Raw genomic sequence first — 15448 nt, 5'->3', positions numbered from 1 at the left:
CCCTTAAAAATACAACACACAGATACGAACACAGTAACGACACAAGCGTCACCAACACTCTGGGGGCGGGGGGTTTGCGAGATTAATTCCTCTGGGGTTTGTACGAATACATATATAGGCTTGAGTGAGTGTTTTGCATCGTTTTTCGCTAGGCTACAGTAAGACTGTGGGTGAGATTCAGAGAGCCGCAGTGACCGCCTGTCTCTCTTTACCTCTCCTCTCTCACAGTTAACATTCAGAAAGATGGAGGCAAAAAGGCATTTTCTGTTGGTTGTTTCTCCGCTACAAGGAGGACACCTCGCAAGAACACAGTTTTTTTTTCTCATTTTCACCTGGCTGTTTTTTAGGCAATGGTTTTCTTTAAAAAGTAAAAGAGATTACATAAATATAAAAAAAAAAGAAAAATCAGATCTTCCCAAGTCTGATGCCGAAATAGAAGGAGTCTTTTCAAAAAGGCCTGGTTTAAAAGGCATTTGATTAAGCATACATTCTTTCATTAGAGTGTAAAGGTTGCAGTAATTGTCTTTAACCTCATCCTCAAAAAGCCTTAACTTCAATGATTCAAGATGACCCCATTTTTTTTTTCTTCAAAAGCAAAAATGTACAATACCCCCTGTACTGGCAGTGAGTTATTGAGTAAATCAAAATTCTTTCTTAAAGTTCTGTTTGATCATTCTACCTTTAGTTTTACTATTTTAAGAATTCAGTAGCAATATTCGACAAGTGACAAACATTTCAGTTACTGATATTTAACAAACGTCACTACCAGCTAACTTAATTCTCAAACTTTTTTTTATAATATAAGCAACTCCAACATACTGTCCTCTTGTTAATTAGCTGAAAAAAGCAAAAGAGTCTTGACATTTAGCAAAGCTGCAGAACTAGAATCTCTAAAGTCAACAGTACAACTAGTGGCTGCTTTGTGGTCACTGCAGGCCCACACTCAGCAGTACTAAGTCCAGTGATCAGTATTTCAATGCCAGTATTGGACAAAAACTTAAAAGCCCAAAGTCCTTAGATTTTCATTTTCTTGTTCCATCTGGAGCTTTTTTTCTTCCTCAGGTTTTAGCTTCTGATATTCAGCATAAAGATTTGTCGCTCTGTGTCCAGTCTGTGTTCAATCCCCACTCAGACTGTTTCTCCAAGGCAGTAGAGACGAACAGAGAAAACACTTTAGCAGGGACTCAGTTGTCAGTACTTCAATTGTCTTTCATTTTTTGTCCATTTCCCTCGCAGCCTCGGCCACAGGCAACTTTAAAGCCTGTATCCTGGTAAATAGGATGTCATCCTATTTTGATGATTATTAAATTGAATCAAGCTGGCTCAAAACAACCACATCACTCATCGGTCACTGTCCTCTCACCTCAATTACATCATCGTCATCATCCGAGCTGCTGGCGCTGCTAAAATTCCCACCATTCACTAGCACTGGGGCTCGGTGGCCCTCAGACCGTGCTGAGGGGGAGAAGGAGGAAGGAGAAGATGAGGAGGAACCGGAGGCAGCGGTGGGAGGGTAATGAGAGAGGAAGCTGGCTCCGGCTGGACCCGGTGTGGCAGCGGGACCCGGCAGCCCGCCCGGGAGCATCGACCCTGTGTAGAGGCTTGCCAGGGACTGACTGTAAGAGAGAGGGAAGCCCGGCGGGAGCATCCCAGCCATGCCCGCCATGCTGGGGCTCAGCATGAACGGCGGCAGGGCTCCTGGAACCGAACTGGCAGCTTTGACTGATGCAGAAGATGATGATGAGGAAGATGAGACGGCGGTAGCAGTGGTTGTGGTTGAGGAGGAGGAGGTGGGGACTGCACTGGCTCCGCCAAAGCCAAACAGATCTGGGTACATGTAAGTGGGGTCCCCTAGTTGAGTGTGGGGGGGCTGGAAGTAAGGCGAGCCTGCCCCCATGAAGAGCGGGTGCCTCAGTGACCCACCCAAAATGGCGGGGTTGAGGCCCAGAGGGGGGAGGCCGTAGCCCCCAGTGAAGGGGAAGCCTTGTGAGGCCAGAGTGGCTGAGGAGTGTTTGCCTGCAGAGGGCTGTTTACTGGGCCGCTCATCCAGGGACGGGGTAGAGGCTTTGCGCTTGGAGCCTGTTCTCAGGTCCTGGGCGGCAGTGGCATCCATGTTGGGTTGGATTACATTAGTCACAGAGGCATCTTGGTGGCTCATATTTCCACTTGCAAAACTGCTCCCACTGCTGCCATTGGTCTGCACCGGTTTGGTGGAAGGCAGGTTGCTCTCTGCTGCCCCCTCTGGTTGAGCTCCGGCACCTGCAGTGGCACCGGCTCCTGTGCCACTTGTGTAGCGCTGCAACTCGCTGATGATCTCTGGGCTGTCAGGGGAAAGAGGGCGGGGAATAGTCTTGGAGGGAGTCTGCTTCCTGTCAGGTGACAGGCAACCGTTACTGCCATTGGTTGACACTTCCTCTGGTGCGGCCTGTGAGTCTGAGAAGGAAGAAGCAAGGGGTTAAATATTTGCTTAAATGATGTCATTCTTCACCTCATAGTGCCTTATCTTTTTATATCTCTGTTCCTGTATGCTTTAAGTGGAATTCAGTCAATCATCCTACCTTTTGGTGGCGCAGTAGCACTCTCATCTGCAGTCTTGGCCTTATTAGCTGCTCTGATGGCAAAGATTCGTCCGTCAGACGTCCTGATGTAAGTCCCTAAAACAGATAACATTGAAATAAATGATCAGTACACACAGAAAGTCTACTCTGACCTGCTTCACTGTGAATGTGAAGCTTGGATGTTTCCTAGAGAAGATGCTTTTGCAGCATTGTGACTGCATATAGGGCTACAACTGATTGATTCTTTTCATTATTAATCTGCAACTATTTTCACCATTAATTAATGAATTAAGATATTCAGTTTAGTATCATGCAAGACATAAAAAAGCAGCCAAATGCATACATTTAATATAATAAAGTATAATAAAGAGGTATTTGTACCTTTGGTGCCCCTGATGACATGGATACTCTCTCCAGCTGTGATCCTGGTCGTGACATCTGTTGAGCTGTTGGTGCCTGGAATCACGATGTCTGAAAGAGACCAAGAAGGACAAGTTTATATTGTGAGGAGTTGATGATTCTAGGGAAGAAAAGGTTTTAATAGAATAAAGTTAGTTTACAAATGTACAGTTTGCCTACCAGTAGTGGTGACGATCCTCTGTACAAACACCCCAGCTTTTTGCAGGCAGTTAACGGGGAAACCTCCGAGGCTGGATCCTGATGAATCGTCGCTTGGAGCCGAGCCAGCAGATGCCTGTCGGGGCATCATGGGAACTGGAGTTGACTGAACTGGACGCACACTGGACACTGGCTTCTCTTCAGTACGAGGAGGTGGACGCCTAAGCAGAGAGATCATTTTTTTCATAAATTTATGACTATCATTTCATGAATTAAAACCAGGTTCATATGTTAGATAACCTTGCTAATTAGTCACTTATAAAACCTTTTTAAAATTAAAAGATTTTATCTGAGCTCATATAATCTTGTATCTCCAACTGAAACTGCACTACAACCTTTACTTTTTGTCCTTTTATGTCACTTGTATCTATTACTCAAGAACACTTTGAAAGGCATAATTATAAATGAATTAAACAAGTTTGTTAAAGTTAAAATTAGTTTGTTCATTTTTATGTTGGCCATCATTGTTCCTGGGAGTCACTGACCAGTTTCTCTGACTGAAGGCGGGGATGTTGGTGAGGCTCTGGTCACTGGCAGGGTAGTAGTGAGCGTAGGACGGGCGGGTGTATGGCACAGAGGCCCTCTTTTCCTCTTCGTAACCTTTCTTCGCTGCTTTCTTCTCAGCGTTGCTCAGCTTCAGCTCCCTGCGGTCTATCAGCAGGGACTCGTGGGGGAATGGTAGCTGGAAGGCGCAAAGGAAAGAAAAAAGATGTGAGATTGCAGTCATTCATATTTCTTTCTCTTTCAGAGAAGCACAATGTCATATTCTTGCTTCAATGTGGAATCTTGAATTTTTACTAGTTTATACCGGTGAATTAGCTGCAATAAAACTTTTATTATTTACCTCACAAAACCATTTTAAAATTTTGTGAGCTCAGTTTTTGCTATGAGAGTTTAGTCTGGAATACATCCACTAAGAATCCAGCAGGTTTGTATGAGGTATGAGATGACTCACATGAGCCATCTAAAACAGTGCTATAAATATAAAGCAAAGACTAATTGTAACTGTGTGGTGTAGTTCTCACTTCAGATATATTATTTTTGACATTTTCATTCAAACAGCCACCATAACAAGCGGTGAATTATTGAATTAGTAGTGAACTGTTAATCATCTCTCTTAGAGATGCCTTTCTCTAGGCATTTATTTTAAGCCTCACAAGAGCAAAATGAACAATGCAAAAAACATCCCCACATCTCCTACTTTTAAATGCCTCTAGGTGGCGTATAGGGACAGTGTTCTTGCCTTCCTTTACCTACCTTAGTAATCAGGTGAGGATAGAAGTGCAACGCCTTCCTGAGGACGCTCTCCATGCCGTCCTGGGGATGCAACTGGATCTGGGAGGGGTCCGGCTCCTCCTCCACAAAATGAAGAAGAGACTCCACTTCCCTCCTGGTGAAAGTCAGCACGGGGTTCAGGTCATCCACGACCCGGTCTAATGGAGGGAATGAGAAAGGAAGACATGAGAGATGGAGAGAGGAGGATGATTGAGGCAAAAAGAGAGAACATTGTGAAAAACTGTTTGATTTCAAACAGCTCTCCAAAGCATATGCAGCCTCAATGTGTCTGTCTCGCCAGTCAAAGCTTACAGCAAACACTTGAGACAGTTTATTCTGTCAGACAAGAGCCTCTTGGCAGAGGAACTCTGGTTTCAACACAAAGCGGATTATTTAGTTCTGGGGGGTCCGTCTGCTGGGGGTTCACACAGAGGAGCCGGGACTGGGGTTTTCAGTAAATCTGATTACTGACAGATGTTTGACATAGCTGTCAGCTGAATTACACAATATCTGCATATTTAAGAAGGAATTTAAATGGGTTGTATTTTAATATGTTTTATATGGCTTCTTTATTTTCTATGCTGGTCTGTTTTATATGTGGTTCAGTTCTTTTTTTCCCCCTTTCCTTGGTTAATGCAATGTGATAGTGCTCCTATGTCTGCCAGTAGTCTCAGGACGTTAAATAAAAAATAAAACGAATGTACAAAAATTTAACCAAAATACAGATTTTATGTGCCAAACTGGGAAATGACTGAAATAGGATACAGACTTCCTATTTTACAGAATCTACTACATCTTTAGTGTAAACAACAGGAAATGAAAAACACCTGGAAATCAATTCTTTTCTCTTTAAACCCATCCATGCATTTTCTGACTCACCTGACATGCCCTGTTTGGAGATCTGTCGGTCATAGATCTTCTTCTCCAGCGTGAAGTCGCACACCAGCCGGTAAATATGACACTGCTTCCTCTGACCGTAGCGGTAGACGCGGCACACGGCCTGGGCGTCATGGCATGGGTTCCAGGAGGCGTCGAACACTACCACGCGGTTTGCCCCAATCAGGTTTACGCCCAGACAGCCGGCCCTGTGGCCCAGAGAGGGCAGCAGTGTTTGTTATAGCTATATGTCATGACCTCAATATTTCACATGCGTTTTCTTTCATTAATATTGCGGTTATTGTGTGTGTGTGTGTGTGTTACCTGGTTGACAGCAGGAAGACCCAAGCTGAGGTGTTGGATGGATCATTAAACTGGTTTATAAGTCTCTCTCTCTCTGAGGCTGTTGTACTTCCATCCAGTCCTTCAAAACATCACACAACCAATACCGAGTTAAAACTGGGTTTTCAGCAGCTTTGGGACATTCAATTAAAATACAATTTCATCTTATATTGTGTCTATTAGTATCTAATCAAGGATCATGTTATGCAAACTTTATTCTATGGATTTGATTCTCCAGTTGCAATTATAGCTATTCTATAGGTTAAATAAGGGAATATGCACCAAATAAAGAAAACATTTGTGCAAAATATGGTAACTGGGGTCACTTTCACGGAAATAACAGCTGCAGCTCATGTTATTACAGGACTGAAATACACAAACAGCAACACTATAAAAGCTGTGAATTCCTTCTTGTGCGTGTAGAGAATCATAAACCAAAGTCTGGCTGCTATCAAGAAACACCAGCAGGTGGCAGCACTCATTGTAAGTCAATGATTGGAGCCATATCATTGCACAAGCAAACCACTGTAGTCAGAAAAATCCTCCGTCAGTTAAGAAAAGTGGACAGAAAAACCATATGTGTTACCTCAACCTGCCTCCGCCTCTGTTAATTCGCTTTAATAGCAAGTTTATAGGTATTAGATTAATATCTAAGCATCTATTTAGCCAAATACTGAAGAATTAATGATCACTTACTGTAGTAGTTGAGGTTGCGGACCCAGTTCTGGTTGGGTCTGTCTCTGTCGGACATGTTGGGCGATGGGGGTACTGGTCTCTTAGCCAGAAAATCCTCGATCACTGTCAGCGTGGACAAACTCTGACTGCAGGAGGCAAACAAAAGGCAAAATCAGAGATTGTATCATATGCCGGAAGAGCTTCAGTAATACAAATGTAATGCAAAGCAGAACTTAACCAAATCCGGAAATAAAAGCTGAGAAAAGGACAACCCTTTTCCCTTCCCACTTAGCTGCATAAGTCAATTTGTTTAGCTACAATTCTTTTTGTTTAATTGTTATAACCCATAAGTGTGAAAATGTCTCTCTGTCGTCTGATCTCATACCTGAAGACGAGGAGTTTGTCTCCCTTTCTGACGCTCTCCTCTATCAGGTGGAACAGCAGCACCATTTTTGCTGAGTTCTCCAGGATGCCGGGTCTGTAGTCACACATGATGTCCTTTGCCTGACCAAGTGAAGAAAGAAAGAAGACAGTTAAAATTTACTATACTATTAAACACCACCCTTACATTTACAGTTGAGCCCATCAGATGTTGTCCTTATTTAAGCAACTTACTAAGGATGTCTTAAGTTAGCACATCATACAATAATGAGCATGCACAAAGGTATCAACATTTTTTTAGCCATTTCACTGAAAACAGTTAGGTCCCCATAGTTTCTAATGCTTCCTAGCAGAATATTTACTCTGGCCAATGAGTGTAATAAGTCTCAGGAACAAAATTAGAGAATAAGTGTTCAAATTTTGCAGGCTTCAATGGTTAGAAATGTTGTACTGTGATGTAAGTTGTCCAGCTTTCTTTGTACTGGATCATTGTGGATTAATGGATAGTTCATAATTCTATTAGTATTTATAATCATTATGCTGTGTGTGGCAGCAATGAACTGAAGGCAGAATTGTATTTGTCTGTTTATGACCTAACTTTAGGTTGAAAACATTTGTTGTTTTTTTATGGAACTGCATAGCGCAGCTTTATGTTATAGAAAGCAAAAACATATAATATTAGATTTTACTGTTTTGTGTCCAAGTCTTTAAACGTACCCATTCGTAAGTGATGACCTGATTGGCTTTCTCCTGCAGCTGGTTGAGACTCAGTCCACCAATGGGGTTAGGATTCTCCAGGGGCTTGGACTTTTGATTGGGTGTGGCTGGACATCGGGCGGGACCTGTGGTAGTGATGTCATCAAGGTCCAAGTCCTGGTCGCTTGCCAGGTTTTCTTTCTGTAAAGCCTCGTACAGCACGTCTGGATGGTTCCAGATCTGAAGAATGACAGAATGTCAGCGAGGGCAAAACACTTTCCCGAGGTGACAAACATTGGATTTGCCCAATATGATATATGAAATATACAGGAATTTATCTTAGTGCAGAAGCATGTTGACTTAGATAATAACTTGTGTAACAGTGCTACAAGGACAGCAAGGCCTCAGACAGAGCAAGAAGACTTTGAAGATATATATTCTTTTAAATAAAAGCTTTTAGTTACTGTATCCATGACCCCATTTAAAAAAGTATATATCAGTAATATAATATCAGGTAGCCTTCCACACACATGGCCTCCTCATCCTCACCTTGCAGCAGACGCAGAAAGCCTTCAGCGGGTTGAGGCTGAGCCAGCCGGTGTTTCCTGCTTCTCTGAAGCGGTTCATAAACTCTGTGTATAGCGCCCTTTGCAGGGGTGACAGACGCACCAGGATCACATGTTCCTCTTTTGAGGGCAGCTGGTCCTTCAGGACGTCATGACCTCGCCTGGAATAAAGAGTTACAGTCAGTATTTGTAAAGTGTTATTAGAAAAGAAGAATAGGTCTGAAAATGTTGGGTCTGACCAGTAAAACCTTTGTATTCTCTATCAAATGTTTAAGGTGGTCAGGTTTTGTTTTCGGTGCAGTAGCTGTTAGTTTATAAAGGCAGCTGTCTCACCTCTGTACAAAGCCCTCCAGCAGGCTGTGCAGGACGTGGCTCCTGTACCTCATCAGCTGGATGTCTTGAGGTGTGCTGTCCACACACTGCCCGTTCAGAATGGGACGCTCAAACATGTTACTGAACTCCTGCCGCGTGCCTGAAATATGCATAAGATGTAAAAACTGTAGAGAAGCCAAACAACCAAATCAGTCTTGTGATCTCAAGACTTGCCAACATCTCCATGATTGCCACATACCTAGGAAGTCTGGTCGAACAAAGTCGACCATGCACCAGTACTCGATCAGGTTGTTCTGGAGGGGATAGCCGGTCAGGACCACGCGGCGTCGGGTTCGGATGTTCTTCAGAGCCTGCGATGTGCTGGCATGGCAGTTCTTGATGCGATGGCCTTCGTCACAGATCACCACGTCTGGACCAGGCCGGGCCAAGGCTCTCTCGATACCTGGAGGAGGAGGACAATTATCTTCAATGATATTCTACACTGGTGCTTTAAAAAGTAGCATAGCAAGTATATTAAATGTTTTTTGCACATATTTCTCCCCAGTCCCCTCCTCTTTATCCCTCCCACCTTTGAGCAGTTCCTGCTGCCTGTCCTCTTCATCCAGATCGATGACCACAGGTCCCGTTGTTTTCTTGCTCTTCTTCTTCCTTCCAGCCACAAAACTCTTCTTCAGCGATAAGAGGCGGTACATCTCGTAGCCCATCAGCAGCACCCCTCCGTCCCGTGCCCAGTCCTCCACCACCTTGGCCCTGGTTGCAGTGTTCCTGGGTAAAAAAAAAAAAAAGTTACGTTTCTCAAAACTGAGAACACTGTATTTCCTTCCTTTCACTTCTCTCTGAAATTATCAACTAATCACTTAACAACCTCTCCCACTTTGTGCTGTGAAACAATCCTACTTTCTGTACAAAGCAATACAGAAACTAGTACAAAGGCATTGCAAGTAAAAATACCTCAAATATGGCAAAAGATAATATTTATTACAAAATATTAAATGAGTGCAGTGGCACACAATGTAAAATGTTGGAGCTGCTCTCAGTTTTAAAGTGTGACTGTTAGCACCTTTAAGTGGAACTACAAGGCTGAAAAGTATGAAAATATTTGAATAAAATCAAAGCAAATGATAGAAAAAAGAGAAGAAAAAACAGCTCTGCAGATTCCCAATTAATTACGAGTTGTTACGCTGGTAGATATTTTTGAACAGAGCTGAGCAAGAGAATGAGGTTACTGTGTCACTGTCAGACCATGATGCATCATGGAATTGTTCACCCATCATGCAGCATTCTTTCCTTCCCCCCTAATCCCAAACACGCACAAGAGTCAGAAAGTCTTTCCAGCAGAAGCAGCTGCTGAGAAAGAGGATGATGGAGAGATGGAAGAGAGGGAGAGCCAGATGGGGATCAAGTGAAGAGGCAGGTAAGAAGGTCAGCCCCGTCGTTTTTAAAAGGTAGAAGGAAAATCTCTTCACTGCTTTGCATGAATGTAACGGAATCCGCCTGAAATGGCTTTTAAATTAGCTAAAACCCTGCTGCATGCATGTGTGTCTGAGGAAGATTGAACGTGCCCTGCAGAATTTAAAAATAGATGAAGTATTTTATTCTTACTTTTTTAAGAAATCAATAAAATTCCTCTTGAGAACAAAGCAGGTGGTTGGATGAAAGGATTCAGGCTTTACACAGGAAGAGCTAAAAAAAAATAAATTCTTGTTCCTGTTACTCACTTGTGTTCGTCATTGAGGATGTGAACCTTAAAGGTACGAGGCGTCACCAGTCCCAGGTCAGTATCTGGTGGTAACGCTTCTGGGGGTGGGATCCACATGTTGAACTCTGACAGCCAGTTCTGCAACGTGTTCACCTGGATGGAAATTAAGAGATATAAGGTCAGAGTCAATCTTCTGACTATATTTACTGGGTCCCACACAGAGCATATTGCGTGTCCATATCTAATGCTCCACATTTCCATGTACTCTAACATTAAATGCACAGGTTCTTACAGGTACGATGGCGAGCACGGTGTGAGCCTGGGTGTGTCTGAACAGGACGTCGATGAAGGAGATGACCTGCAGCGTTTTGCCCAGGCCCATGCTGTGAGCGAGGATGCAGCCGAATCCGGTGCTGCTGCCGAACCGCTCCCCGGACTCCACCAGGTTGTCGTACAGGAAGCGGATCCCCCCGATCTGAGGAGCAGGGGAAAGGGGAGAGGTGGAGGATGAAGTTGTGAAAGAGGGGAAAGAAGAGAGAGAAGATAGTGACAAAAGAGAAAGTTGGAACCGCGGTGATAAGAAAAGAGGGTGAGGTGGGAAAGAAACATTTAATTAGAATGTAGGCAGAATTTTGCTCAAACTATTCAACAGAAGGTTATTTTCACAGTATGACCCTTACAACATGGTAAAAAAAAAAAAAAATGTATTTCCATTAATAGATCCCAATAAGAGTGGAGGATGACCAGAAGGAAGCATCAAAGGTTTGATTTGGGTGCAACAGTAAAAATACCTGGTGAGGTTTGACAGCTCGCGCCAGTTGAGGTGAGAGGAACACGTCCTTCTCTTCGGATGGATGGTTCAAGTTGACCAGCACCCTGCCCTGGGCGTCTGGTCGGTTAAGGGTGTCGTTTGCGTGTGCGCCGCTCGGCTCGCTCTCTTCTTCCTCGTTGGTGGACGCGCTGCTAATGTGGACGATGGCGTCGTCCTCGCTTGAGCTCAGATCGATCACATCTGCACAGAGGGAGGGCGTGAAAAAATGACATTGCAGGTCTTCCAAATTGTTTTTTTTTTTGTTTTGTTTTTTTAAATTGTATTTGCAATTTAAATTTGCAAATGGTGAAAACCTGGGATACAATGTATTGTTATTATTTTCTTAAGGCTCACACACACACACTTCGTCCCATGATATCTTGTCCCTCCTCTATACAACACATTCCAGCCAGATCAGCCTAAACTTGAGACATTTAGATGCATCCTCAAACTCGCTGTAACAATGCTAATGCCCCTTCCAGATTGTTGATTCAGCTGTGATTCAACAATTTTCACATAATATTTAAATAAATTCTACCACAGTGACAAAAAAGAAATATTGGAAATATATTATAATGAATTCCTGTTTGAATGAGAGACCTTACTGACTTTTTTTCTCTCAGTATAACAACTGTTTTCAAAAAGGACTTGAATACCACCTGATGAAGAACCTTGATCACAGGACAAAGGAAAACTTACAAACACCGTAAGAAACAAAAACACTTGGGTTACAGATTTACCCATGAAAACAATGAGTTTTAGTTCTAGTATATTTTTATTGGCATTGTTACATTTATCTCAAATGATGTGGTGAACTGTGGCTCAGTCACGAGCACAACTTGTGTGATGTTACATCAAGCATGGACGTCACAGTGCATGTGTAGTGGAAAGACCGAAATCCATATCTGATAAAAAGGACTTCAACGTCAATGGTATCAAGTGCTGAAAGTTACACAAGCTGGCAGTCTGCGAGGGCATGACGGGAGGGGGAGAGGTGTGTGTGTGTCAGTATGTTAGTGTGTGTGAAAGAGAGAGCGAGAGAGAGAGAGAGAGCGAGCGAGCGCTTATATAACTGCAGTGAATGGCTGGTTATACAAGTAGGATTAGAGTGGAGGGGGAGACTGGTTATGCAACCCCAACCAGAAATGTCACTGTGCCACTGCGAGTGTGTGTGTGTTCTGGCTCATAACCAGGATTAGCCAGCTTTATTGCTCCACAGACCCGCTCTGATCTGCCCTACAGACACTCTCTCCCTTTCATCTCCTCCCTCCATTTGTTTTTTTCCCCCTCTCCTTTGCTTTTGTCTTTCTCAGCCCCAAATCTACATTTTATCTTGTCTTTGTTCATTTTTTCATCCTATCAGTCTGCCTGTTTCTCTTTTGTGCACGTCTGTGTTGCAGGTGTGTGTGTTTATCTCTAACGTAGTGTGTGTTAAAGTGTGTGTTTATCCATGACTGTCTGAGTAGCTCTTTGAATGTGTGTCTGTGTCTGTGCACTCGGGCAATAAGGGAACGGTACATGATGTACCCTGTGGAGGTTTTAAATATTCTGATGCACATGGCTAATCTACGAACCCCCCCCCAGTTTTTTTTTTTACTTCGTTTGTTTAAATTTGTGCAGGGGGACTCTCAAATAATTGGGTTTAGCTGATTCCAAAAAGGCTGCGGAGTCTGTTCACACATGAAAGAATTTAAAGAAATCTGCATGAATGCCAAGGTTTTGTTGGAAATAAAGTGCAACTCCCTTTATGTTGTCTTTACTGAGACAAAAGAAAGGCTGAAATGTGCACAGAAGTCACAAAAGAGAACCAGCAGGACGTTTCTGAACACATAACTGCCTTTATGGACGTGATGTTGAACATTATTTCATTATTTATTTAACATTCATTCCTACAAATCATTCTTATGTTTACAGTTCTAAACAATCTCAGATGAACACTGGCCCAGATGTCTGCCGTGTTGAGGCTTTTGAGTCAAAAAAAATAAAAAATAAATAACTCATTCAAATTTCTGAGTTGTTTTTCAGCCCTCTGATTTTTTTCCTGGAAATTCAAGCTGATGTAGCCTTTTAATGGGCAGACTTTCCAGACCCCTGGGCTCAGAAAGCAATTTGAAACAGAGTGTGTAATTTAATAAACACATGGCTGTCATGAGGCTATTAAGGCTGCTTTGCTTAATCTCTGAGAGACTGATGCCTTAGAGATGTTAGGTTTCCACCAGACACCGCCAAACTAGAACTAGTGGATAGACTTTATGGCCTGTGGTCGAACTGGGCAGCTGAAAGGTCTGAACGTATAGAGCTATAATGAATGTTAAAAAAACAGTGTCCTGAAAACCTTTCCAGAAAAAAAATCATTTTTCAAAAAGTCACCACTAAAGACAGATGGAAACACATGCAACAGACTGTACTGTGAACTGTAGCTCCACAGTTTCTCAAGCCAGACTGTAATAAAATTTTTTTATCATTTTAAAACTGCTGCAGTTTCTTGCTTGGATGAAACACAGTCTTGACCACTTGAGAACACCTTCAAAAAGGGTTAAGGGCCTTTCAAACACACAAATGTTCCAGCAGTTTGTTGAATAAACCAGCTATTTGGCTCGGACTAGTAACATAAATGCATCAGACATGTAAGAAATTGGTTTAATTGTAATTTATCATGCACAAAGAAGCAGCTTGATAAACCACAAAATACAGGGAATGAGACAATTTTAAATTGAAGCTTTGTCACATCGAATGATAAAAAGGTTTTAATTTGTTCTCCCTATGGTGCAGGACAAGAGAAGAAACCTTCACATGAATCATCAGTCTGCCTTCTATGCCAACATTTTCAACTTTCATTCATGCTTTGTGTTTACACGGCAAATTTTCATCAAACTTCTTGTGCAAATCATCACCGCAGCTGTATCCATAAGTTTAACAGACAGATTAAACCAGCAATGTTGCAGATTCCACCTCTGAAAGAGGCAGGAATATTTTTCTCCAAAAACCACACAGCTCACAGTATAAAAACACACATATTTTATGAATGAAAAAAAAAGGAAAATAAAACATGCAAGGTTGTAATTTGAACGACTTCCTGCTTCTGCAGTGATCAGTCAAACCTGTTAAAAAGTTTGACATGTCTTTATTAGTGGAATATACTGTGTGGTCTGACTGTCCTGTGAGCTTCTGCTGTTTAAAACTGTTACATAGTGTGGTTTTTGAAGCTCTAAATCATTGTATTGGATTGTTTAAGCTGCCAAAGAATGCCGGGTTTCTCAAAACTGAAGCCCTCTTCGCAAAGCTGTGTTAAGCATGATGATGAATAATGGGAAACATGATGCTAACAAATCCTGGGTTGGAAAAAGGCAAGTCTATCCTTTAATTTCTAAAACTGGACCAAAAAAGTTGGCGTAACCAACTTGACATCTGAAAGAAATATTCACACATTGTACCAAAGCTCAGCCTGTGCTGTTTAGGCATGTTAAGAATTAGCATCTGGCTTATTTAAGGATTTGCCTGGCTATGTGGACAGCTCACAATATACAACTGTATGATGGGTAATAAATTAGCTTCACAGCTCTGTGTCGCCATCTGCTTTCATGACCATCTGACCTACTAGCCCATTTACACAATCAAAGGTCGAAGGGGCAATCCGGGCAAGAGACCTTCGATGTGTGTTAAGCCTGGTTAACCTGAAAAGGGGCTGTACGTAATTCTAGATTCTCCACAAAAATGTGATAGTTTTTCAGTGCTTTGGCTGCTGTTATTCTGATCTGATAAACAGGAGCTGCAGATGCTGGGATTCTTCTGTCCAAACAGGGCTGAATAAGCACAGAATCATGCCTTCCTGCCAAATTACTAGCTTCAATTTTTTTATGTTCCAGAAATTTACATTTATTAATAAATGCTTTAGTTAATGTTTGACATATGTGTGCGTCTTACCTCTTTTGTGTGTGTGCTCTGTGGTAGTGGAGGTGGTTACGTTAGTCTTGCCCTCATCCTCGCTGATGCCAGTGCTGCTGGAGTCCAGGCAGATCACTTCCTGTCTGACCGACTTCACTTCTTGCTGCGATGCAGCTGATACCGATGATGAGGAGACGTGCTTCGCCACATCACCTGTAGAGAGGGACAGGAATGGTGCTGCAGATCAACAAGATGAATGATAATGTTGGATAAAACATACTTTTGAGATGTTAGCAAGCTGTTTTAAGGGTAGTTTGTTCTTCGGTTAAGGGTTTGGGATTAGGAATGGATGTTGGCGTACAGGTTGGAGAATCAATGTCTGGGTGCTGTTGGTATTAATGGAAGCATTTTTTGAGGGGTACACCACGCTCTCACCAGTTGTGTATTCAGGCAGCAGCGGTACGGGGAAATCCTGTTTTCTCTGCTGCTCCAGACGTCGCCTCCTCTCCAACTCGTCCTGCTGGGCGGCTTTGGTCACTGCCTCCAACTGATGCTCCCTCAGTAACTTCCTGCACAGACACGAGAGAAAAACAAAACCAACAACTGTCACTGGGCGGGTGGGAGACACATGGTTTTCATTGTATACACACTCATATGATGACAGTGATTTCTTCACAGCTGCATTAATCACTAATTTATTAACTATTAACATGGAATGAAATTTATGTGTATT

The 15448-nt window shown here is 42.6% G+C and overlaps 1 protein-coding gene across 1 annotated transcript; it reads right to left on the bottom strand.

Moving 5' to 3' along the window:
* Nucleotides 1-502: 502 nt before the first annotated feature.
* LOC118324030 (helicase ARIP4-like) lies at nt 503-15212 on the bottom strand (the record flags this gene model as incomplete). Its single annotated transcript, XM_035656138.1, is given in 20 exon segments — nt 503-2433; nt 2559-2654; nt 2940-3029; nt 3138-3337; nt 3662-3858; nt 4434-4609; nt 5331-5536; nt 5652-5751; nt 6366-6490; nt 6730-6848; nt 7443-7661; nt 7971-8148; nt 8321-8459; nt 8559-8762; nt 8889-9085; nt 10039-10172; nt 10312-10494; nt 10811-11031; nt 14755-14928; nt 15151-15212. Coding segments are annotated over 20 exon segments (4105 nt in total), but the record flags the coding sequence as incomplete, so codon positions are not given.
* Nucleotides 15213-15448: the final 236 nt, after the last annotated feature.

Source organism: Morone saxatilis, unplaced genomic scaffold, assembly GCF_004916995.1.
Source record: "Morone saxatilis isolate NCDOM2014 unplaced genomic scaffold, NCSU_SB_2.0 Contig15, whole genome shotgun sequence".
In the NCBI taxonomy this organism is placed as follows: Eukaryota; Metazoa; Chordata; class Actinopteri; family Moronidae; genus Morone; species Morone saxatilis.
The sequence above is the reverse complement of the archived record's forward strand: the minus strand, read 5'-3'. Positions and strand labels throughout refer to the sequence as shown.